The sequence below is a fragment of the Propithecus coquereli genome, unplaced genomic scaffold (assembly GCF_000956105.1).
Source record: "Propithecus coquereli isolate 6110/MARCELLA unplaced genomic scaffold, Pcoq_1.0 Scaffold146, whole genome shotgun sequence".
Taxonomy (NCBI): Eukaryota; Metazoa; Chordata; class Mammalia; order Primates; family Indriidae; genus Propithecus; species Propithecus coquereli.
The window spans coordinates 3,378,099-3,403,223 of record NW_012138969.1 but is presented as its reverse complement, the minus strand read 5'-3'; the positions used below and the strand labels follow the sequence as shown (position 1 = coordinate 3,403,223).

The following is a 25,125-nucleotide window of genomic DNA, read 5'->3' as shown; positions in this document are numbered from 1 at the left end:
CTTTTTCTTTCTAATTTCATCCTTTTCCCATTTTTCTTCCTTTATCCCCTTTTGTATTCTCTGCAGCACTGCTTAGTATTGGAAAACTCAGAACCGAAGACAATCTGATCCCCTAATAGATTAGAACCCAAAAACAGACTACTAGGAGATCTGGGCATGTTTTTTCCCTTTTAAACAATAAAATGGTTGGAAGATCTGGCCCTTTCCTGTTGAGTTATTGAACCTGCAGCATTTCCTGCTGTCTTGCCAGTACCTATAATTACTTGGGAAAAAAGACAAACCAGATGTTGGAGGCTTTTGAACGGAAGGACTTCTCTGTGGCCCTGAACTATCAGGTAAACTTTCTCTTCCCTTCCCATAAATCATAGCCTTTTTTCTTCCCCCTCCTCCCACCCAGCCTAGCCATCCAGAGGGGGGAAAAAGATTCTTTTTTTTTCTCTCTCTCTCATCAGCATTTATACCACACCTGTCCCTATTAAAATTGTCAAGCCACTTCTTTCTTTACCTTTCTTCTGTTTCTTACTTTTTCTTGTTTAAAACCAAACCTGTCCCCATTGTCCATGTTCCCCACATGTCTAATCAGTACAGGCCTGATACGGGAAGGCTCCTCTTTGTTCCTCCTAGAGAGGATCTTATTTTTACTCTCTCTTCAAAGTACTTCTGTGATTGTAAAATAATGGTCATAGATTTCTGGGAAAATGATCACATGCCATCCCCTTGAGGACATCACACCTGAGTCATCAGAGAACAGAGGAAGCTATGAAGCTGGTAACCTAAAATGGGGAAGGCATAATCCAAAGTCAGGGCAGAACAGTCCTGATCACACTGGAAATGTGCTGAGAACTGGAAACCTCCACCAGGCAGGAAACAAGAGCCTAATGGGTGATCCACAAGGATCTGGCTTTGAAACAGGGAGAGAAAAGCAGCAGGTGCTGATATGTTACAGGGAAGACCCCAGAGGCTGCTGTGAATGTTACATCGAGGACAGCCTAGCTGTCCAGGGGAAGAAGAGCCTCACTAAAGGATAGAATCAGTCTCAACAGCTGGGTCTTAAGTGTAAATGGAATAAGGTGGAAGGAAATAGAGTAGGCACAAGCAGAAGACTTTTGGGGGCTATGAGGCAAAGAGATTTTCAGAATAGTATAAGTGGCTGAGAGGGGTATCCCAGGAAAATAAGTAGAAATGGAAGGACATAGCAAGATTGGAGCAAGTCCTTGTTCCCAATAAAGCTCAGATGTGGGATCTTTTTGAACAGGACAGGCTGCCAGCAGGGTAATCAGAGATTAAGGAGCAGAAGTGCAAAGCATCCTTTAGTTGGTGCCTCAGAGGCATCCCAAGGCAATGATATTGGAGGTATGTCTTTATTCTTTTCAAAAGCAGGAGAAGAAGGACTGTGGAAGAAAGTGGAAATAGAAAAGGACAATCTGGCCAGGCGCGGTGGCTCACGCCTGTAATCCTAGCACTCTGGGACTGAGGCGGGTGGATCGTTTGAGCTCAGGAGTTCAAGACCAGCCTGAGCAAGAGTGAGACCCCGTCTCTACTAAAAATAGAAAGAAATTAGCTGGACAACTAAAAATACATAGAAAAAATTAGCCAGGCATGGTGGCGCATGCCTGTAGTCCCAGCTACTCGGGAGGCTGAGGCAGAAGGATCGCTTGAGCCCAGGAGTTTGAGGTTGCTGTGAGTGAGGGCAACGGCACTCTAGCCCGGGCAAGAGAGAGAGACTCTGTCTCAAGAAAAAAAAAAAAGAAAGAAAAGAAAAGGACAATCTGCACCTCCATTACATGCGAATTCCTATGCTGATCAATTTTAGAAAACAGCACTCAATGGAAGGATCTAGAAATTGACTCCCATAAATCTTAGCTTTGGCCAAGTGCCGCTTAGGCATCATAGAAGGCACCCCAGAGCTCTGTGTAACCCAGTCTGAAAGCCACTGTGCTAGCTGATGAGCTTACCTGCACGAGCTAGAGGGATAAGGGCACGTTCCCCTTACTGCTGTCCCATACAGTTCTGTCACTGGAGCGCCTTTCCTGCGCAGCCCATTCTGTAAAGCCTGCACGTATGAAAGATCCTCCCTTATCCTGGGTGGGTCCTGACCATCCTCACTTGGCCATTTTTCTGCACTCTGGCAGACCTTCAGAAAACTAAGGTGTGTGGACTTTTTAGGGTTTCTGTAATTTGACTTCTAAATTCTTTATATTGTTTTCACAGTTCGGTAATACTGACTACAGATCTGTTTGTTTCTGTCTAGTTTTGTATCCAGAGATTTATCAACTTTGTGGTCAAACTAGGTAAGTGCCATGTCTGTTTTCTGCTCTGTCTGCTGCTGGAGAGTGTGAAGGAGACGGAACATCACTCTTGACAAGAACCCCTTTTAATGGTCTGTTGCAAGCAGTGTTCTCTTGCCAGTATTAACCTTCAGGGCCAAACATACAAAATGGTGAAGTAAACCTAGTCGGAAGGTCTTTGGCAGCTTTCTATAAATCTGTCCTCCATTTTAGCACACTCACCATTTTCTGTTCCTTCCTCCTACACCATCAGCCCTCCCCCGCTTTACTCACCTCTGCTCATTGAAATTCTACTACCTCGCTGTGGCTCATTTCAGCCTAAGTGCTTGGAGGAAGGCAGTCTAAATACAGATCTTACTAAATTGTGAATGACTGACAGCCCTCCCAAAGGTATTTACAATATGAAGAGAGTTTATTAGCAAAAGTAAGCTCAAATGGATGGGGGTTTGGATAATATGACAAAGTAAAATGGGCGGGTGGTGGTAATAACAGTGAATTTGAATAGAGGAACCTCTCCAGAGTCTCTTAAATCTTATTCCATAACAAATGCCACCATTCACTCCTCTTCTGCAAGAGATTGGCCCTTGGGCCAACTGAACCTGGGTCAGTGCAGGAAAAGCTTTAAGCTGATTCTTGGCAGACCTCCCACCTCCCTGCCACAGCCCTTCTGCCTCAGCCTGGCAATTCCTCCTCTCCCCAGGCCCCTACTGTGTGTCACGCTGTCATTCTCACAGCGTTCTCAACTAGCTCTCTTAGCCCTTCAGAGAAAAAGTTGCCATTTGCTTTTCACTTTCATGATTTTTGTCCCATTTGTTTGCTACCAGTGCTAGGAATGACCTATTTCTATTCCCTTGTCCTAAGCAATACTTTCCACAAAATTGTGGGTTTAGTGTGACAGTTATATGTCCCTGAAGTACATTAAAATAGATATTGAACTGTTAAAATTTTAAAAGCACTAAGAGTTTGCCTGTGCACAGCAGTCCCCCCTGATCTATGGGGGATACGTTCTAAGACCCTCCAGGGGAGGCCTGAAACTGGTTAGTACTGAACCCTACATATAGCAGGGTTTTTTCATATACACACATACCTGTGATAAAATATCATTTATAAATTAGGCACAGTAAGAGATGAACAATAACTAACAATAAAATAGAGTAATTATAACAATATACTGTAATAAAAGTTCTGCAAATCTGATCTCTCTCTTGCTCTTTCGCTTTCTCACTCTCTCAAAATATCTTACTATTTTCGGACCACAGTTGACCACAGGTAACTGAAACTGTAGAAAGTGAAACTGTGGGTAAGGGAGGACTACTGTATACTTAGTCATGCTGGTGTTTTCCTTCCCCATGCTCAGACGTTACTGTAACTAACTAAATTAACTTAGCAAAAGAAAGTTACTTCTTATATCTTGAATCCAAAAGCAATAAGCCAGCTAAGAAAACCAATCACAGATATTTTAGAAGATGGGGATGGAGGATTGTGATGGGTAATTATTAGTTATGTTTTTTACGTATTAACAGTCTGCCTGCTTTTTCATCTGCGTCTTCAATCTGAAGCTATCTTTCTTCAGCTCTGAAAAATTTTCTGTTATTATCTGTGAATATTGTCTTGAGTGCATTCACTCAAGTCTCTCATTGTGAAAACATAGTAGATACATTTTGGGTCTTCTCAAATCTGTATCTTAATCTTTTTTAATATTTAACATATGTTTCTGTGCTGTGTTCTAGATTTTTTCCTTAGATCCACCTTGAAAAATCACTAATTCTTTCTTTAGCTATGTTTTCTACAGTTTAATTTCCCTGAATAGGTATTTTTTATTTTCAGTATTTCTTTTCGGCTTTTTAAAAAAATTTAAATGTTTGTTATGTCTGTACCCTTCTCTTAGCCTATGGTGTCTATTCCTTCTTTTATCTCTGTGAAGTCTCTTCCAGAATTTTCTGTCACCTGCTCTCAGGATGTGAATTTTGTCATTTGTGCGTATGCTGGCTCTTATGCTGCTTTTTTTCCTCATGGGCTTTGTAACTTTTAACTCTGAGCTCTTAGCTTTTGAGACTGCATTTTCTGGGTAATCCATTATACCCTAAGTTGTCAGGTGCCCTATCAAGTGGGTTTGCATTTGCCTCTGCTGGGACACTTTAGTTCCACCAGTTCTAACCAGTCTTTAAGTTAATTTCGTAGTCTGGTACCTATAGCAAGTGCATAATGCAAATTTGGATCCAGCATTCACCTGTGGCACAGGCTTGGGATTTCTTTCATGAGGTCTTTTTCCATCCCCAGCCCTGGCAGAAGTCAAGTTTCCTGTCTCTCTATCCCCAGACTAGTGGGCTGGGGTTTTTTCAGTTGCTTGTCAGAGAAGGCTGGCTACCAGTTTTATACAGGGGGTTTAATTCCAACTTCTCACCACGCATAGATCCAAGGCTTCATCTTCCCTTCTCGTGCCAGTTTCCTAACACCAGCACTGAAACAGCAGCATTGAGTCATTAGCCACCTTAAGTGGTGCATTTCTCAAGGACTTCTTAAATGACCTTGAACTAAATTCTATCCTAGCAATGAAGTCCAACACCATTTGATCAACAGCAGTATATTCCTAAATCAGATTATCCTTAAGGGCTATTTGGCTTTAGCACCTCCTTGCCCCTCTGGCCTCTTTATTCCTGACAGTTTGGTACCTCCTTGGTTTTAAGATTGACTTTGAGTCTTTGTTTTGTTTTACAGTTTGTCAATTTGTAAAAATTTTCCAGCGTTCCTATGTTTTTGACACAGAAAAAGGGATTTCCTATGTCTGCTCAGTCTGTCATGTTGACTGGAAATGTTCCTACCTTGTATCTTCACCTTATCCTACTGTAGTAGTCGGTGTTAGCATATGATCTTTTCTTTGGGATGTTTGTGGGGAAGTGGATGGTACCAGTCACATTTCCTCATTTATTTTTCCTGTCTAGGTTTTGGAGTATCACAGACCAAAGCCATCATGACTCTGGTCTCTGGGATTCCCATGGGCCCACCCCGGCTTCCACTGCAGAAGGCCTCCAGGGAGTTTACTGATAATGTGGAAGCTAAACTGAAGAGCCTGGATTTCCTTTCTTTCACTGGCTTGAAGGATAGGAACTTGGAAGCCTGTGGCTAGTGCCTCACTATTAAATCAGGGTGTGTACATTGAGACATAATCCACATTAAATAGAGCATTCTTTTCTCAGGGACATTGTAGATGAACTTGAAATAAACTCTCCTAGCAAATACTGAAGTACCTACTCTGAGCCTAAAAAAGTTTTATTTTGTGAAGGGGCAAAGGCTCTAGAGGGAGTCATTCATTTCACAAAATTTTTATAGAGAAATTTCTGTTTATATGAATGAAATGGAGTTGAGAGGAAAATCCTAATTGATTGATTCTGTCTGCCTTTGGGAGCTCCCATTACCTTGATTTCTGGTTCTTAATCCTATTTTAAAGATTTCTAATTTTAAACCACTATACTGTACGTTTATTTTAATAAATATTCATTTGGAAGCTAAGACAACTCTGAGCCACTGCATTTAGGCAGGCACTTTACTAGCAAATTACGACATGGCTCAACTATGTACAACTACTAACACTCCAGGTCATCTGGCTGCTCTGTCTAGCCCTAGAACAGATGCTTTCAGAATATTTATGACACCACAGTTTTCCCCAAAATCACTGGGTCAGATGAGGACTTGCTTCAGTTCCTATAACTAAAGGGCTCTTTAGCATGGCTTTCTCATAAAGAAAGAAAGGCCTTCCCCAAAGATGAATTTAAGTCTCCACTTCTTGCTATACAGAGAACTTCTCAAAGTTTCAAAGAACCAAAGGGCTCTTGCTCTGGGTACCACAAACTTTCCCTCCTTCCTCTGAGAAGATAGTGTCTCCTCTACTCCCCTGCCCCCAATGCCCTAAATTATTGGAATCAAAGGCCAGTTTCCCTTCTGAGATAAAACCAGGAGCTACTGTTATAATATTTCTCTGTCACATTTCCAAGCAGCTACTTTTCCTTTAGTGACAGAAGATTTGGGGAGGACCCAAAGAACTTACAGCTTTCTCTACATATCTCCTTTACTCTTCTTTTTCTGTAATATATCACCAGCTGTTTAATGTCCCTTCTGACAAACCTCGGTATATGCTTTCTAATATCGAAGTGTATTGACAGTCAACTTTAAGTGATTTTAAACTTATCCACTCTATTAATTACCTAAGATTTTGTTTTCATTTTGTCTCTAATTGTTTTGCTCATTAGCAGATGAAAAGATTTGAAATTCACATCAGTTTTGCTCCTTACTTTTTATCTCTTCAAATGAAAGATAAAACTTTTTGAAAATGTAAATTTGAAATTATCAGTGGACTTCGATTATCTTTGTTAACCCTCTCTTTAATTGGTCAGCTAGTTAAAAGTTGTTATATTTATCTCCTTACCCCCATTTTTGCCTTTATAGCTATTAATTTCCTGAAAGAAGAAAAGTAAGGTTTTTATTAGTCTTGGGTTCTGAGGATATGATACTCTTACTTAGTGATACTAAAACCAAATTTAATTTTTTAAATTAATTTTGGGTACCCACTAAGCAAAGAATTATTTTTTTTATCTTTGCTCCTGTGAGGTCAATACTTAGAGGATTTTTAAGATAGTTAATGAGATCTTGTGAACATAAAGAGAAATATGATGATTAAAAAATGACCAGGCCTGAGTTTAGCTCTACATATTTTAACATGTAACTGCTTAGGAAATGAATATTATTTGGCAGTATGCTATTAATATTGCTTTTAACAAGTAAAATTTTGGAATATTATGAACTTACTGTTTTCTTTGAAATCTATCTCTAAATTATTTTTAATGTTAAAACTAAAGTAATAGCATGTGAAATATTTCATTCAACACTATACTAAAGGCAGATTTTTCACCTCTTTGTTTCAAGATAGAAATCTGAAGTCATTCTATTGGGGACAGTTGGAGGGACAAAGTGATTTTAGGGATTGGTTTTACTTAGGGTCTCTCTTGAGTTTATTCATAGACATAGTAAAATGCCATGTGAGTGGGCTGGGCAGGGGTAATGCACATACTTTCCCAGAAAGGCTGTTTGCCACAATTTGAAAGAAATGTCCTCTTTGTTCGTGATCATCTGCAGAGCACAGAAAATCCCTGCTTCTAGGAAGCTGACGTCTAGGAGAAGGCCGGGCTGAGGGACTTTCTGAGGTTTTTCATATAGGGAAATGGAATGGGATTTACAAGCCTATCACATCAAGTAAACAACACATCTAGCCCATTTAACCATTCCCTTATCATATTTTTACTCAACCCTCAGTTTCCTTCGGTGGAAGAAAGAAGGAAACTTGGAACCCAAATCATGCAAATAGCAGAGCTAAGCCCTAGGTAGAGGTGTAGCATCACCTCACATTTTGGGTTTCTGGGGCTGAGAAATGGCTATTTGGGTGGACAAAATAACTGACCCAAATCATGGTTTCTGTGTCAACCCCCTTGGTGACTCTTGGGAAATCATTTGACACATAGAATACTTTAGCATTTTAAGTTAGAGAACCAAAAGAAAAACCTTAAAGGATTTTCTTCAAACTTAATCACACAATTAGTAAACATAATGGAATGGATTCCACAAAATACATACAGAACTATATCCAGCAGGATTGCTACCTATATCTGAATACCAGTTGCAGGGGTATTCAAGTTCTATGCCAGATGGACCACCTAAGAAGACTGTACATCAATCAAGTGTTTACCTGTAATATATTTTCTACCCAGCAGCTAGAATAACCTTCATAAATGTCAGGGTCCCATGTTTGAGCCAGATGTTGGGTTAGGCCGTGTAGGCACAGAAGTTTTTGCAAATGCCAGCTAGCCTTTGGTGTGAGCTTCGTCACCCATCAGCAAGCATACAAAACAAGGTTATCTTTGAGGTCCTAGAAATGGGTTCCCATAAGTGGGCAAATGCGTCAACATCTCAGGATGGTCTACAGTCCAAGACTAGTTTGCCTTATTTAAGGTCACCCTGCTTCAGGTAGAAGGAAGTAGTACAATTACTACATACTACACTCTTGGGTGTCCTTAGACAGGGTGAAACAAAGTGATCCACCCTTAGGGCTTGAGTAAATGGGCACATCTAAAGCACGCACATTAATAAGAGTGCCAAGCAATATTCAGAGATCTAGCAGGCCTTCAGGTTGCTATTACTCCCAATTAGTATTGTCCTTTTCCTAATGCAATAGCCTCAATCAGCTTTGACTTCACAGTTTGACCAGACCTCCAGAATCAATGCCATGCTTACTTGTAAAAAAGACAAATATTCACTGATATATATGATACATACATACTGATGCATAACAAGCAATAAAAAAATAAGAATTCTGATAACAAATTGGCATTTCAATGAATACTATAACCGTATAACATGGAAGAAAATCATTTTAAAGGTATCAGATAGGTTTTATTCTTCATCCTTAACATCTAGACCATCATTTCTGCTGGAATCCAAATTATATACTTCATGTGTGGTATTCATTGCATTAAAACAGTCATCAGCCCTTTAAACTGTAACCCATTGTCAGTACCATTATTAATTCCACTTTTTAAAAAAAATCATTTTTCTTTTGTTTTAAAATATTGTATTGGCTGCAGTTAGCACCTTTTGTGCCCTGTTCTTATTTTTTCCAACTCCGTATTATTTGCTCAGTAGGCACCCACAATTCCATTTTACAGCATCTTTCTTTGTGTCTGTCATATTAAGTTGGAACCTAATGTTATATCAAAGCCATGGGTTTTGACCCATGTAACTGTGTTGTACTAACACATTTAAAACTAAATCTTAGAAAATAATCCAAACTCTACCTCTGATCAGCTTTGTGTTTTGTTACTTAAAAAAAAAAAAAGGCCTCGTGAGTTAAATGTGCTTCCTAACTGGGATGTTCTGGGTTAGTACATTTTGTCCCTAAAGAGTGGCATATCACTTTTTGTGCTCTTGAAAATAGTGATCACTGCAGCTCACCCCAGATCCCATTATCTGTACAGCTTTCACCTTTCTTGCTTTTGGTGGGGCCTCAGGTTTCACCCATAATCTGGGCACAATGAATGCAAGGTAATTTTCAGATGCCGTGTTTGTTTCCTTTTTAGGAAAAAGAAGTTCAAATGTGGTATATGCCAGATACTGAACTTTATTGCACAATCCCAATACTACAAGCAGTTAAAAGGCAGGGGGGGTTGGTGAGGAGAAAGGAAGGAAGGAAGAAAAAAAACCCAAAGGGACCAAAGACCACCAAGAATGTTCATAGCAGTTCGATTCATGTTAGCCAAAACTAGAAATAACCCAAATGTCCATCAACAGGAAAATGGATAAATAAATTGTGGAATATTCATAAAATGGAGTACTGTACATCAATAAAAAGAAGTACTGTTACATCTACCAACATAGGTGAATATCAAAAATATATGTTGAATGAAATAGGCCAGACACAAAACAGTACATACTGTATATTCTACTCCTATGAAGTGGTATTCAAAAGCCTCTGAGTGGGCTCAAACGTCACCAACACTGGCCTTCTCAAGACATCACGACCAGCTTAAATCCTAGTTTTGGTACCAGGCATTCATATTCCATCTCCCAACCCTTCACCTTTTGCTTATTTGAGGAACAGAGGAAGAGAGATGAACCAAAACATCCTCCCCCATTTCTCATCATCCATTTCAACTTCAGGTGTCTGTTATAACCATCCCATCCTCTTTGTCAGAAACTTTGCCTCAGTCTGTTGGATTGGCAGAAGTAATAAATGACTTATGAAACTTTGTCAGTCCCCCCATACAGTTCACAGATTAAATTTAAAAGATATATCTTTATATTCTTTATTTTCTACCAATCTCAGAAACTAAGTCAACTCTTTGATCAGTTATTTCTAGCCCAAAAGGTAAATGTGAAATGTTAAGCAGTCCAGTTGAAACAGACCTTTCGTTATTTGGTCATTATGATGAAGAATTTTGGTCAAATTCTTAGGTAGGAAGATGGGTACCTATTTTCTTATAAAGCTTAAAAAAAATTCCTACCCTGCTTTGTGTTGCATTGCTAATCTCTGCAGTCTCCTAGATAGTCATCTACTGAAAATAGGTAATAGTTGTATTGAAATCTGTCCTCTTTCTGTCCTTCTGGAGCATGTTTTGAAGCTTCATCTGCAAATGGAAAACAGAAGATCTTAGAGGCTGCTAGTTGCTAGGAGCAACCTACAAAGGTAATGCTAGTCATGGGACCCAATCCCCAGGGGACTCTAGGTCTCAGGTGCAAAGCCTAAATTAAGAACCAACTCAATAACAAAATTCTCCTTATTTCTTGGAAGCTAAAGATCCATCTCTGAACAATTTATTTACACTTAATTTGTTGACACTTGTTGTGTTTGTTATCTACTACATTTACAATTCATTTATGCTAGTTGAGTCTCCCTTATCATTAATAACTATCAGGCACCTGCTCCTGATAAGAGTGGTGAGAGTGAGCATTCTTGTCTTGCTCCAGTTTCTAGAGGAAAAGCTTTTAGCTTTTCCCCATTCAGTATGTTAGCTGTGAGTTTTTCATATATGGCCTTTATCTTGTTGAGGTACACTCCTTCTATACCTAGTTTGTTAAGAGTTTTTATCATGAAGGGATGTTGACTTTTTTTTTTTTTTTTGAGACAGAGTCTCACTCTGTTGCCCGGGCTAGAGTGCCGTGGTGTCAGCCTAGCTCACAGCAACCTCAAACTCCTGGGCTCAAGTGATCCTCCTGCCTTGGCCTCCCGGGTAGCTGGGACTACAGGCACGCACCACCATGCCCGGCTAATTTTTTCTATTTTTAGTTGTTTGGCCAATTTCTTTCTATTTTTAGTAGAGACAGGGTCTCGCTCTTGCTCAGGCTGGTCTCGAACTCCTGAGCTCAAATGATCCATCCGCCTCAGCCTCCCAGAGTGCTAGGATTACAGGCATGAGCCACCGCACCCGGCCAGATGTTGACTTTTATTAAATGCTTTTTGTGCATCTATTGAGATGATTATATGGTTTTTGTCCTTTATTCTGTTGATGTGATGTATCACATTTATTGGTTTGCATATATTGAACCATCCTTGTATCCCTGGGATAAATCACACTTGATCATGGTGAATGATCTTTTTAATGTGCTGCTGGTTTCAGTTTGTTAGTATTTTGTTAAGGATTTTGCATCTATGTTCACTAGGGATATTGGCCTATAGTTTTCTTTTGTTGTTGTTGTCTGGTTTTGGTATCGGGGTAATGCTGGCCTCATAGAATGAGTTTGGAAGAATGCCCTCTCCTTCGATTTTCTGGAAGAGTTTGAGAAAAATTGGTATTAGTTCTTTAAATGTCTGGTAGATTTCAGCAGTGAAGCTATCAAGTCCTGGGCTTTTCTTTGATGGGAGACTTTTCATTACTGATTCATTCTCACTTCTCATAATTGGTCTGTTCAACTTTTCTATTTCTTCTTGGTTCATTCAGTTTCGGTAGGTTGTATGTGTCCAGGAATTTATCCATTCATCTTAGGTTTTCCAATTTGTTGGCATAAGGTTGTTTGTAATAATCTCTAATGATCCTTTGTATTTCTTTGGTATCAGTTGTAATGTCTCCTAGGCACCTACTGCTTGCAGCACCCTGAAGAGTACAAAAACATTATGGTCTTTCCCGCAATGATTTTACTCAATTAAAGAAAGCAATCACAGGAAAAAAATAAAAAAATGAGTAAATGCTTAACTGTGTTCTGATTTTAAGAGTAAAGAGATTAAGAGTAAAGGGATTGATCACTATGAGCTAGAAGGGTTAGGAAAAACATAATGAAAGAGATGAAAAATAAGGATGGATAGCTATAACAAAAAATTGATTAGCCTGAATTCTCTGAAACAACCTCAACTTGTTTTTTGTTTTTGTTTTTTTTTTCTTAGACAGTCTTGCTCTGGTGCCCAGGCTCGAGTGCCATGGCGTCAGCCTAGCCCAGATGATTTTTTCTTTTTCTAGTTGCCCGGCTAATTTTTTTTCTAATTTTAGTAGAGATGGGGTCTCACTCTTGGTCTGACTTGTCTCAAACTCCTGACCTTAAGCGATCCTCCCTAGGATTACAGGCGTGAGCCACCTCGCCAGGCTGAAACATTTTATATTGTTTCCTTCGTGGCAGGCACTAGAGTCCAAAATTTAAGTGATGAAAATACAAATTATTCCAAAGCCTTGGAAAACACAATGTCATCCAATTTAATAATAATAATAAACAAACTTGCAGGTTTTAGTCACACACTGAACTAGTTTACTGAGCCCTTATGATGTTCCAGGCACTGACCTGCGTTAGCCAGGTAGGAGTCTCTGCCTTCACAGAGCTTATTTCTTTCAAAAGACACTGGCGTTCAGAATATCTGAATCACTACAATAACAACAGCTATTGGAATTGAACACTCGTTACGTGGCAGGCACTGAACTAAGCCCCCCTCACACGCCATCTCATTTAATTATCTCAACAACCGTACTAAGTTAGCAAGATTTCCAGTTCTGTCTTCCAAGGGCACCTCCTTTCACCAGAGATCCCTATGGCAGAAGCTGCGAAACATTTTGCTGCATCTAAATGCTACAGGCCCTCAACTCCCTAAAATGCTCCAAAGCCGGTAGCGCATTACCCCAAGCAGCAGGACTCGAGCGCAGAGGATCTCCTAGGCGACGCCATGCAAGGTGCAGCCCTGCCCCCTCCGTCCAAACGCCTATGCCCCGCCCCTCGCCTTTTACGCATGCGTACGCGCATTTCCTCCACCCCCACCCCTCTCCTCCGGGCCCTCCTCGCGCCGCGGCTGGAGCCATTTCGCCGCCGCCTGCACGCAACTTGCTGGGCGCTTCTCCGTTGTCTCTGTGGAAGGTCGGAGCCTAGGACGGTCCTCACAGGGCTGTGCTCTCTGGCACCAGGAAGCGGAGGCGGGTAAGGGAGGGACGATTTGGCCACCGTGTGGGGCGGCAGGAGGCGTGGGCCACGGCTCTGCAGCCGGCTTTGTTGCGAAGCGCGGGCGGCCGCGGGTGGGGGAAGGGGCGAGCCGCCCTTCGGTGCCCGGATTGCGGTTGCGTGTGCGGCTCGTCGCGGCGCCATTGCGCTGCCTGGGCCCCCAGCGGCCCCCATCCTTTTCCACGGTCAGCCTTTTCCCCCGCTGTCCCCAGAACAGCCAAAGCCCGCTTCCTCCGCCGGCCCGCGGCGCTATGGCCGCTGAGGGGAGGGGGGGTGAACCGTGTGTGGTGATCGCCGCCGGGACGCTACACCCGCCTGGGGCCTTTCGTTTATTCCTGTGACAAATACCTGGTGCCGTCCTGCCGGCCCCGTGGAAAGAGCAGTGCAGAGGGTGGGCGCAGTCCTTGCCCTTCCCTCGCAGGTTGCGGGTGGGAGTGGGGGATGGGTGCCGGGCCACGGGGACATAAATGGCTCCAGGCGTCGGTGAAAGACGGGAATGAACGTATAATGGGAGAGAGCTCCTTTGGCTAGGGCGGCGAGGTGAGGCGTGTCGGAGGGGACAGGCGTTGAGCTGATACCTCGGCCCTCAGGCGAGAGTGCGTCAGCTGCGGAGGCAGAAGGGATTAGTTCTGCGTCGCTTACGGCCAGAGACTGGACAGGAGCTGAAAGAAGGCCATGTGGCTGGAGCGTGGTGAGAAGGATTTAAGAGAGGGAAGGGTATCAGGGTGGCAAGAGCGGAGACAGGGAAACCATGTAGGACGTTATTGCGCTAGTCCAGGTGTGCGGCAGTGGTGACGGGAGATGGAGAGAAGCGAATGGATCGGAGACAGATTTTGGAGACAATTGCAGAGTGGGGGAGGGTAGTAGATCTTGCTTGGGATTCTGGCTCCTCCAATGAGGAGCTCTGTCTTTCGGGGCAAGGTATTTGTCTCAGTTTCCTCATCTGTAAAGGGATAATAATGATTCTTACGTATACTGTTGTAAGGGTTAAGCGAAATAGATCATGTAGGTGGTCCACGAAGGATGCTGTCTGGCACGCAGTAAGGGCTCTACAGGGGATAGCTGTAGAGCATCTTCAGGGAATGGATGACTCAAGTTGTGGCTTGAGTAACTTGGCCGTGCCATTTATGGAGATGGGAATGTAGGGGTAGGGGTTGAACAGGTTTGGGAGGAAATTTAAAATTCTGTTTTGACTGGGATGCCAAGGTAGCATGCTGATGGGCGTGTTAGTGTCACAGTTGGATGAACTTGATTTTGGAGCTTAAGGACAAAGGACTGAACTTTCAGTATATATTTGAGCATCATTAGCATATAGTTGGTATTGAATTTTATGGGGTTGGATGAGACTAGGGAGAAAGGAATTTGATAGCGTAGTTTCTTTATATTGCATGTTACTCATTCACCCTGAGGGCTTGTTTTTTAAATTAATTATTTAGGGGTGGAATTTGCAGATAGGTATCTTCAGCTTTTCCATTAATAGGATAGTCCCTTCACCAAATGACTGACCACGGTTAGACTTGGGCCACACAATAAACTTAAATTTATACTAGGATCCAGTTTGATAATAGGATCTAGTTTGATAACGTTAGATGTAGGTGCTAACAAAATGCACTAAACATGAAGAAAAGACAGAGGTTTGATGCTAGTAATGGAATTTCTTCCTACAGCAAACTAAATTCATAGCATATTTTCTCTGATTCTAAATTTGGTCTCAACTATCTTGCTTATTTTTAGACTCATAAACTCTGTATCTTTTGGTATTTTAAAGACTGGGTTAGAGGCGGAGTGCCAAGAAGTATGGTATGTTGCGCTTAAAGAAAACTTGTTATTCATTAAAATTTGGGGATATTAAGGCCTAAAGGAGAGATTTGGCATAAAACATTTAAGTTAATAGGTTAGTGTCTTCAGTTCAAGAGCCGAATACTTAATATATTTGGACTTACTAATATATCGCTTACACATTTGAGGACAGTCTGCTAGCTGTCATAATTAGTATGAGGATAAACCATTGGATTTTAGCTTATGGATTTATCATGCAGAGTGATAACCATTTTTTTGGAGACAGTCTCTGTTGCCTGGGCTAGAGTGCAGTGGCATCATCATAGCTCACTACAACCTCAGACTGCTGGGCTCAAGTGATCCTCCTGCCTTGGCCTCCCAGAGTGTTAGGATTACAGTGGTGAGCCACCATGCTACACCTGATAACCATTTCTTAACATAGGAGTTTGGATTTGAATTTAGGCCTCCACTGTGGCTGATTTGAAAAAGATCTTAAACCTTCTAAGCCTTAGTTTCTTCCTCTGTGAAAAGGCAATAATGGTATCTATCATTTCTCCCATTGTTGTGAGGAGTAAACAAGTTAAAATATGTAAGGTACCCATTGTAGAATGTAGGACATCACATAAAATATTTTTTTAAGAAAAGATAAAAATCACTTATAGGGCCCAGGTGCGGTGGCTCACGCCTATAATCCTAGCACTCTAGCACTCTGGGAGGCCGAGGCAGGAGGATCGCTCAAGGTCAGGAGGTCAAGACCAGCCTGAGCAAGAGTGAGAGCCCATCTCTAGTAAAAATAGAAAGAAATTAGCTGGACAACTAAAAATATACAGAAAAAATTAGCGGGGTGTGGTGGCTCACGCCTGTAGTCCCAGCTACGCAGGAGGCTGAGGCAGGAGGATCGCTTGAGCCCAGGAGTTTGAGATGCCTGTGAGCTAGGCTGATGCCACGGCACTCACTCTAGCCCGGGCAACAAAAGCGAGACTCTGTCTCAAAAAAAAAAAAAAAATCACTCATAGGTTCCAAAAGTAACCATTTTGGGAGATATTTCCAGTCTTGATTTATGCATGTATTTTTATGTCATTTAAATCATACCGTTTTATATCCTTTTTCTTACATGTCACAAACTTTCCAATTATGTCATTAAAATTTCTTTATAGGCAATTTTAATAGCAGCATGACAGACTATGTTTAACCTATATTTTCAACAATTTCCAGGAATTGATTATTTTCAGTTTTTGCTATTATAAATAATGCTGTTTTTAACTTTCCTTTTCTTAGATCTGAAGAAGACACCTGAATCATGGGTGATGTTAAAAATTTTCTGTATGCCTGGTGTGGCAAAAGGAAGTTGTCCCCATCCTATGAAATTAGAGCAGTGGGGAACAAAAACAGACAGAAATTCATGTGTGAGGTACTAATGAATACAGTTTATATTTATGTGATTTATGTGGCTTATTTTAGGATTAAAAGAGGAATATTTCGAGTTTGGAAATGTTAATGTGTTACACATTTGGGAAGAGTAATTCTTTATTGTGACTTGACTGCTACTCTGATTCATTATAAATCATTTTCAAATGAACATTACTTTTCATATAATTGGATAGGTAAATTATTCTTATTAGAGCCTGTATGTTCCTCAGCTTTCTCAGTACAAATAGTGAGGATCAGAAAAATTGGATCAGCTGCTTGGATTTTTACTAATAATGCCTTTAGAAAGTAGAGCAATCCTTGTTTACTTCAAAGCAGAGTGCTTAAATACAAATGGAGACTTTGTTCTTGGATATTATAAAATCAGATTTTAGTGTGTATATTCTGTTTATGAGAAGAGACTATCTGAGCCACTTACAATAATATTCTTATTTTTGAATTAGCTTAACACTGGACAAAACAATTCGAACTATTTCTTTAGGTAGCCCATGAATTCTTTTAGGTGTGCTATTTTCAGTGTATTTATGGAGTGTGTCTCCAAAAGTTAGCTGTTTGTTATCTCTTAATGGACTATTAAATTATGAATTTTTAAAATCCCAGAATTACCCATGTCGCTCTCTTAATACTTTTTTTTCTTGACTGTTAAAGGTTCAGGTGGAAGGGTATAATTACACTGGCATGGGCAATTCCACCAATAAAAAAGATGCACAGAGCAATGCTGCCAGAGATTTTGTTAACTATTTGGTGCGAATAAATGAAATAAAGAGTGAAGAAGTTCCAGCTGTTGGGGTAAGTACTTATGGCCAAGCACTTGAGGTGTGTTGTAAGGTTATATGCAAACCCAATATGTGTGGAGACACCCAGGGTTATAAATTTTCATTGTTTTCAAATATGTTCCATAGTGTACCTTGGCAACTTGTTTTCTCTGAGAGAGTCCTCCTACCTTAGCCTCCCAGAGTGCTGGAATTACAGGCATGAGCCACCACATCTGGCCTATTTCACTTTTCTTGAAGAGTATTTTCATTGGATATAGAATTCTGGGGTGCCAGGTTTTTTTTTTTTTTTCTTTCAGCATGTGAGTGTAAAAAACTGTTTTTCCTCCGCTTTCACATCACAACAATCAACACAGAAGACTTTTGTGACCATATGTGTGGAGATTTTTCCCCACACACCAAGCAAGCAATCAGTTCTGTAGCAGACACCAGCTGGGTGTTCTCCAATTGAATTCTTACCTATCTATCTGGAGGGGGCCTCAGATCCCAGGTGGAGGGCTCATTCCCATAAGATTACTCCCCCTTCAGACGCCAGTTGCAAGTCTGGGCCTCCGGAACTTCTGACTGACCAACTTGAAGTTGGGGTTCTCACAACCCCCTCTTTGGGTTTAATATGCTACAGTGGCTCACAAAACTCAGGGAAACTTACTTATGTTTACCAGTTTATTATAAAAGGATATTTTAAGTGATATAGATGAAGAGCTACATAAGGCAAGGTATGGGGAAAGGGGCACAGAGCTGCTGTGCCTTGCCTGGACCTGCCATCCTCTGGGAACCTTTATGTGTTAAGCTGTCCAGAGGCTCTCCTAACCCTGTCCTCTGGGTTTTTATGGGCGCTTCATTACACAGGTGTAATTGATTAAATCATGGGGCATTTGTGATCGGCTTAGTCCTCAGCCCCTCTTGCAGGTTCAGGGGCGGGGCTGAAAGTGTAAACACCCTAATCATGCCTTGGTCTTGTCAGCACCAGCCCCCATTCTGAAGCTACCTAGAGGCTGTCCAGTCAACCCATTAGCATACAAAAAGACTCCACTTTGGAAATTCTAAAGATTTTAGGTGTTCTGTGTCAGGAAATGGAGTCAAAGACCAAACTTTACCGAGTTACAGGGCACTTTGAAGATAATGTGACATTGTCTCCTTCCATTGTTTTCTATGGGAAGTGAGTTGTAATACAATCATTTTCCCCCATATGTAATGTCTTGGCTTTCTCAGGCTGTTTTTAAGATCTTTTTTTCATAATTTTTGTTTTTAGAATTTGTGATGTGACTGGGTGTGGTTTTCTTTGTACTTAACCTTGCTTGGGGTTTGCTGAGATTCTTGAATCCATAATTTACATATTTTACCAAATCTGGGAGACTTTTGGCTATTATTTCTCTTCTGTTTTCATTTTTTTCTTCTCTCTGGGGCTTGTACGTTAAGCTTTTTGATATCCCACAGGTCCCTGAGGCTCTCTTCATTTTTCTTCTTTTTTTCTTTTATCTGTTCTTCAAGTAGAATAATTTCTATTGATTATCTTCAAATTCACTGATAGTTTTCTCTACCAAATTTGTTTTGCTGGTAAGTCCATCCAGTGAACTTATTTCATTCAGATACTGTTGTTTTCACTGTTAGAATTTCCAACTTGCTCTTTTTTTTAATATAGATTTTATTTCTCTAATGGCATTTCTTTTCATTCATTGTAAGCACATATTGATAATATGAATGTGGATTTCCTTTATGTGATGGAGTGTAGTTCTAATAGTTGCTTTAAAATCCTTGCCTGCTAATTCTAACATCTGAGTCTTCTGAGGGTTGGACTCTGTTGATTGTATTTTTTCTTGAGATTGGATCACATTTTCCTCTTTGTCAAGTAAAAGTAATTTTGGGCATTGGAATATTATGTTGCGGAGACTTGAATAATATTATATTCCTACAAAGAATATTGATTTTGTTGTTTTTTTATCAGACAGTTAAGTTAGTTGGACTCAAACTGCAAACGCTGTCTTTTAGTTGTTCAGTCTTACTTTAGTTTTCTGATCCTTTGCTAGGTGGCTTGGAGTCTGCCCTGTACATGTGTGGATCGGGAGTTAGCCAAAGATTTGGGCAGAGTTTATACACGATATGGGACTCTCTTTCCTTTCTAGGATTCCCTCCTCACTTTCTAGTAGCTTTGGTTTTTCTAAATGGCTCATTCTCTGATTAGTCAGGCTGGATCTGCTGGCTTCCCTCAGGCTAAAAGGTTCAAAAAACAGAAATTAGACCCTTGATATTCCCTGCTTCCCTATTTTAACTTTCCTTTAGAATCTGCCTGTTTTTGTTCATCCTCTATTGCCTGAATATAGTTGTGGGGTGTGTTTTGTAATTTTTTCCTAAAGTTTATCATCTGCAGTAGGAACTTAGTTAGCTAAACTAGAGACAATTACCTACTTTCATTTTTTCATTAGCATTTTAACATGCTTGGATCTTGCCATGGTCCTGTTCAGTCCATGGCTGGACTCTGAAGTGTTGCCTCAGTTCTTGGGCTCTGGGCTTGGAAGAATCACAAGCCTTGGCCTGCAAGAGAGAGAAATGACAAACACTCAGCAAGATTGCATGAAAAATTTATTGTAAGGAAAGTTTAAGGGTGCAAAGTGAAAGACATTTCCTAAGGGGAAACGGGTCTGTCCTTGAGAGTGAAGACCCTGTCTAGTTCTGTGTTTTTCTTTTTATATGCTTTATGTTTACTTATAATTATTAACTGTACGTCACTGCTTTGGGAGCTGAGTTCTTTCCAGGTAGGGACGTGACTTAAAGGTTATGTTCCAGTAATTCTTTTTAGTGTATGTATGATGGAGAAAGTTCCATAATCGTTTATGGTGTTTTTCCCATTCTCTGACTGGTGGTCAGTGTTCCATGGCCTAATTACCCGATTGTTTAAGACTGAAATAACTGTTCCCTCTTTTTATTGTTCTGCAGCCATTTCCTCCTTTATTGTTTTTCTATAACTGCTTTCTCCTTTCTGTTTTTCTGATTTCCATTACCTCTGTTGTTTTTCCGTCCCTGGCAATCTTTCCCATTAAATGCCCTGACTATGCATTTCCTACTTTCTCCCTCACTTCCTCTGTTCAAGCTACACTGGCCTTATAGTTACTCAAATATGTCTCAAAACATTTCTACTTAACTGTTCTTTCTGCCTGGACGACTCTTCGCCAGCCATCCTATTTAAAATTGTAAATTCATTGCCACCCTATACCACTTTTTATCCATCTTCACTGCTTCATTTTTCTTCATAGCGTTTAGTAACTTTTAACCCACTGCCTCTCAGCTGGAGACCATTTTGTCCCCTGGGGACATTCGGCAATGTATAAAGATATTTTTGTTATAACTGGAGGAGGCCACTGGCATCTAGTAGGTAGAGGGTCGAGATGGCTGCTAATATTCTGGAATGCACATGACAGCCTCCTACAACAAAGAATTATCCAGCCTAAAACGTCAGTTGTGCCAAGGTGAGAAACCCATTCTAACCTAATTTATTTTTGTTTCCTGGATCCTTGTATTAGAATGTAAGTTCATGAGGGCAGGGATTTTTGTCTATTAATATTTTTAGTTTGTTACTGTGTCCCCAGTATCTAGTATGATTTCTGGTCTATAGCAGGCACTTAAATGTTTTTTGTTTGAATGAATAATGAATGGGTAAATTTGGGGAAAAAAATTGTAACACAGCCTATTTCTACTTTTAGCTACCATCTTTATCTTACCTCCTTATCCCTGGCAAATCCTTGTTCCTATCACTTTATCTGGCGCTTGCTCTTTTACTCTATAAATTACATTTACTGAAAGTGACCTATGCAGAGGACACTTTAAAATTTTTTTGCAATGGATAATTTCAGATGTGTATAAAAGTAAGACTAACGAACAAACCCCTGTATTCCCATCATCTGGCTGCAACACTTTTCAACATGGCCAAACTTGATTCATCTGTACTGTCTACTCTCCTTCCTTAAGTTATCCTGGAGCAGATTGCAGATATTTAGTTTGGTGCAAAAGTAATTGCAGTCACTTTTGATGTTGGAGGCAACTTGCAATCTCAACAACACATTTGGCCCAGGAACTGTTAACAAACATATGGTGCATTGGTGGTTCAGGAAGTTTTGCAAAGGAGACGAAAGCCTTGGAGATGAGGAGTGCAGTCTCTGGCCATCTGAAGTTGACAACAAGCAATTGACAGCAATCATGAAAGCTGATCCTCTTAACCACTACTTGAGAAGTGGCTGAAGCACTCAACATCAACCATTCTGTTTGGTCATTCGGCATTTGAAGCAAATTGGAAAGGTGAAAAAGCTTGAAATGTGGGTGCCTCATGAGCTGACCAAAAAAATCAGAGAAATCATTATTTGGAAGTGTCATCTTCTCTTATTGTACAAAACACCAGTGAACCATTTCTTGATTGGATTGTGACGTGCGAGGAAAAGTGGATTTTATACAGCAATCCGTGACGACTGGCTCAGCAGTTGGACCCAGAAGCAGCTCCAAAGCACTTCCCAAAGCCATACTTGTACCAACAAAAGGTCGTGGTCACTGTTCGGTGGTCCGCTGTGAGTCTGATCCACTACAACTTTCTGAATCCCAACAAAACCATTACATCTAAGAAGTATGCTCAGCAAATCGATGAGATGCATCGAAAACTGCAACACCTGTGGCTGGCATTGGTCAATGGAAAGGGCCCAATTCTGCTCCATGACAATTCCTGACCACATGTCACACCACCAACTCTTCAAAAGTTGAACAAATTGGACTACAAAGTTTTGCCTCATCTGCCATATTCACGTGACCTCTCACCAACCGACTACCACTTACTCAAGCACCTTGACAACTTTTTGCAGGGAAAATGCTTCCACAACCAGCAAGATGCAGAAAATGCTTTCCAAAAGTTCATCAGATCCTGAAGCAGAGATTTTTATGGTACAGGAATAAACAAACATTTCTTGTTGGCAAAAATATGTTGATTGTAATGGTTCCTATTTTGATTAATAAAGTTGTGTTTGAGCCTAGTTATAATGATTTAAAATTCAGGGTCCAAGACCGCAATTACTTTTGCAGCAACCTAATATCATTCATTTGTTAATGTTTTCATTTGTATCTAACAAATCCTTTTCTTAAACATAACAATACCATTATCAAACCTAAAAGAAAAATTTACTAATAGTATCTTAATATCATCAAATATTCAATTAATGTTTAGATTTTTCTGACTGTTTCATAAACTTTGCCTTCCAGGGGACATTTGACAATGTCTAGAGATTTTTTTTTTAATGTTTTAATGATTAATGTTAAGACATTCTTTAACAGTGTGGGTATATCCAGATGAGCTAAGCACACTTGAGAGCACCCCATAGAATGTTACAGTTTCCGTATTGAAGTCTGTAAAGACATCTACAAATTAGTACCTACGAATGAAGACATACATTTATAAATATACGCATTCTAAGTTTGAGAAGGTAAATGTAAACAGATGTCATGACTTATTTTGAACAGAAAACCCACAAAACTAATAAGAAAACCAGTTGGCTCCCTATAATATGAATGTGCAAAGTTAAAGCATGGTAAACTGATATTTATGTAAATAGCAAACCAACAATTAGTTTATACATTGTCAGTGACCTTCAAAGATGTGTCATGAGTGGTTCAGTGAATGTGTTTTTCCTCCAGCAGGGAAGGTATTCAGAGACAAAACTACAGTTTAAAGTGACACACATAATAGTCCACATCTGTTTGACCACTGCCTCAAGTTTGAGAGAGACGATTTTTTGATAAGCAGTCTTTAGTGTGTTATTTTTAAACAAGTTCTAAACAAATCTTTAGATTCTAAGCAGAAAAAAATTTCAGGTACTGTTAGATATACGTGAAACAAGTTATCTCTATCCAATTTCCCAGTTCTTTTATGCTGTAGGTATGTTTAATTTTACCCCCCAATTTTTTAAGGTCCTTTTTTGTCCGCTTTGGTAATTTTGGTAAGGCAGGCACATTTTAAAAGGAAGTTTGTATCAAAACAGGTAGCAGTACAGAAATAATCCAAATTTGGACCCTGGTGGAGATGTTTTTGACTCTCAGGACTTGGAAGAGGAAGTGTGCTGATGGCAGCTAGTGCTTAGAGGCCAGGGATGCTACTAAACATCCTGTGGTGTTCAGGACAGCCCACCACAACAAAAAATTATCTGGCCAAAATGTCAGTGGTGTCAAGGTTGAAAAACCTTGGTCTGTATTTTTGCCACTAGTGTATTTTTATCAATCTGTGATATCTCGCTGTTCTTTTAATTTGCATTTTTAAAATTATGAGTTGAACATCTTTTAGCATGTAAGGATTATTTGCATGTCTTTTTCTGTGAACTGCCTGTTCGTATATCTTATCCCTTTTTTGTTGGACTCTTAGTCTTTTTAAGTTAGTCATACAGGAGGTCTGTCTAGAAAGTATCCAGCCATGTAACTGTTCTCATTATATTAACAATGGCTGGATACTTTCCGAACAGACTTTCATATTAGCAATGTTAACCCTTTATCTGTGATTATGTTACAAATATTTTTTTCTCAGTTTGCCCATTACATCTTTGCTTTCTGCCATACCAAAAAAAAGTTTCATAAAGTAAAATGGACACTTTCCCCTTATTTTTTTTTTTTTTAAATTTAATAGATTTAAGAGATAAAAGTCGAATCCCATTACAGGTATATGAGGGCTGTCCAGAAAGTATCCAGCCATTATTAATATAATAAGAAAGGTTACATGGCTGGATACTTTGCACATAGCCCTCTATATTGTATAGTGGTGAAGTCTGGACTTTCCCCCAGCCCCCTCCCTTTTTTTTGTTTTTTAAACTTTATCAACATTCAGCTATATTGCTCACATCTTCCATCTCAACACACTCTTACGTCTTCTCTAGCACTGGATTCCCTGGATTATCTTTCTTTCTCTCTGGCTGCTCCTTTATTTTCATCATCTCACTTGGTAGGGTTGGGAACCATATCCTTAAGTAAATAAGTATTCCATACATAATGCTATTGTGTAAACTTAGGCATTCTGACAGGTTCTCGTATCTTTTTGTAATGAATACATCAGTACTTTTAGCTAGGCTAAATCATAATTAATCTTTTGATTTTATGTGACATGGAGCTGTATAGTTCGTCTTGAATAAGATCTTTAGTCCCAATAGATCAGCTTTAAATAAGTAGGCATTTTTTTTCAGGTAATTATGGTGAGATTCCTTAAGACTTCCCTGTATAAGTTTTCTCCTTTTGTAAGCTTGAATTTTTACATTATTTATAGTGAGCCATTTTTCTGGCCTTTCTGTTTTTGGATAAAACTCATTTGGTTTTTGATGGGGATTTTGTTTGATTTATACATAAGAACAATGTGCCCTTAGAAATAGGGAACCAATTTCGTCACTGGTTTTAGGCAGTGGGTTGGTTACTTTAATCTATCAGTATGACTATGTGCTACAATTTCTTAAGGTAACCTTGCAGTATTATCAGAATGCCTATATTGATAGATTTGCTAGTTTTGGTAGTCTTAAATGATACTTTTTTGTTTTAATTTGCATTTCTTTAGTTATTAACGAGTGAGACATTTCTTCAAAATGTTAACTATAGGCCGGGCTGGGTGGCTCACATCTATAATCCTAGCTCTCTGGGAGGCCCGGGCGGATTGTTTGCGCTCAGGAGTTCGAGACCAGCCTGAGCAAGAGCGAGACCCCGTCTCTACTAAAAATAGAAAGAAATTAATTGGACAACTAAAAATATATAGAAAAATTAGCCGGGCATGGTGGCGCATGCCTGTAGTCCCAGCTACTCGGGAGGCTGAGGCAGGAGGATCGCTTGAGCCCAGGAGTTCGAGGTTGCTGTGAGCTAGGCTGACGCCACGGCACTCACTCTAGCCAGGGCAACAGAGTGAG

The 25,125-nt window shown here is 40.1% G+C and overlaps 2 protein-coding genes across 3 annotated transcripts in view; both read left to right on the top strand.

The window, feature by feature from the left end:
• Positions 1-5,526, top strand: part of NPL (N-acetylneuraminate pyruvate lyase (dihydrodipicolinate synthase)) — a 34,182-nt gene extending 28,656 nt beyond the window's left edge. The window contains exons 10-11 of the mRNA XM_012639967.1: positions 2,252-2,291; positions 5,231-5,526. Of these exons, the coding sequence (XP_012495421.1) occupies positions 2,252-2,291; positions 5,231-5,415 (225 nt within the window). The 3' untranslated portion in view covers positions 5,416-5,526. The remainder of the gene's footprint in view (positions 1-2,251; positions 2,292-5,230) is intronic.
• Positions 5,527-13,103: 7,577 nt separating this feature from the next.
• The window catches only part of DHX9 (DEAH (Asp-Glu-Ala-His) box helicase 9), a 53,894-nt gene continuing 41,872 nt past the window's right edge, over positions 13,104-25,125 (top strand). The window contains exons 1-3 of one of the 2 annotated variants that reach the window (XM_012639994.1): positions 13,104-13,223; positions 16,302-16,434; positions 17,100-17,240. In XM_012639994.1, the coding sequence (XP_012495448.1) occupies positions 16,324-16,434; positions 17,100-17,240 (252 nt within the window). In that variant the 5' untranslated portion in view covers positions 13,104-13,223; positions 16,302-16,323. Of the gene's footprint in view, positions 13,224-16,301; positions 16,435-17,099; positions 17,241-25,125 lie in introns of those variants that run through there. The other variant, XM_012639995.1, reaches the window with a different exon arrangement.